The sequence below is a fragment of the Loa loa genome (genome assembly GCF_000183805.2).
Source record: "Loa loa unplaced genomic scaffold supercont3.4291, whole genome shotgun sequence".
Lineage (NCBI taxonomy): Eukaryota > Metazoa > Nematoda > Chromadorea > Rhabditida > Onchocercidae > Loa > Loa loa.
Window position 1 is genome coordinate 1 of NW_018112467.1, and position 791 is coordinate 791.

The 791-nt window shown below is 38.6% G+C and overlaps 1 protein-coding gene across 1 annotated transcript; it reads right to left on the bottom strand.

Moving 5' to 3' along the window:
- Positions 1-291: 291 nt before the first annotated feature.
- Positions 292-654, bottom strand: LOAG_19268 (hypothetical protein; the record flags this gene model as incomplete). Its single annotated transcript, XM_020451920.1, has 1 exon — positions 292-654. The coding sequence occupies one exon, from the start codon at positions 652-654 to the stop codon at positions 385-387; it is 270 nt and encodes an 89-aa protein (XP_020304272.1). The 3' UTR covers positions 292-384.
- Between the last annotated feature and the right edge of the window lie 137 nt (positions 655-791).

Sequence of the window (791 nt, forward strand, 5' to 3'; positions counted from 1 at the left end):
GGACGTCTTCATCTTTGAAAGGTCTTGTCAAGATTGTTGCTTCTACGACGTTGCTCATCAATTTTTTTACTACAACCCGCGTGCTTACAAAGCTTTGGCTGGTTGATATTTCGCAACATGATAATTAACATGCCGATTTTCAACTACAGTAAATGCGGTCGTATCCCTGGCAGATCGAGTGAATTCAAAAATTCTGTTGGGTAATTAACCGCTTGTCTGTTTCCGTAACAGTGTCGAAGGGCTTGCATGTGACTGCCTTACTTTGGATGTTAGACTGAATAATACTTTCAAGTTCGTAGACGTTTTATTTCTGACTGCAAGAATAACTCTATCATTCAGCTAATCGTGATTCTTAAATTAGTTTTAATATTGGGAAATACTTTTTCAAAACAATTCTTTTGACGTCACTAAATTGCAGAAATTACGAGGCAATAAAATTTGTCCTGAGGTCAGATCAACCGGCACCATTCTGCTTCCAATTTCGAGCAATGCTCGCAACCGTACATCTTCAAGTCTGGCTTCGCTCTGCTGCTTCCTCGGCATGTACTCGAGCCATTCGTTGTCTGTTTCGCTCGTTCGTTGATCCCGTCCTTCCGCAGTTTGATTTCCAATTACTCGTCCACGACGACCTAAGGTTGATCTTCCGCGAGGCATTATTTTGATGAACTAAAGCAGATCGACTGCATCGAAGAAGAAAGTTATAACAAAAACATAAAGTTATAAAACAAAAAAGTAACAAAAATTTATTTATAAGGGAGAATACAGATGTTTAAAAAAGAAAAAATTAACCA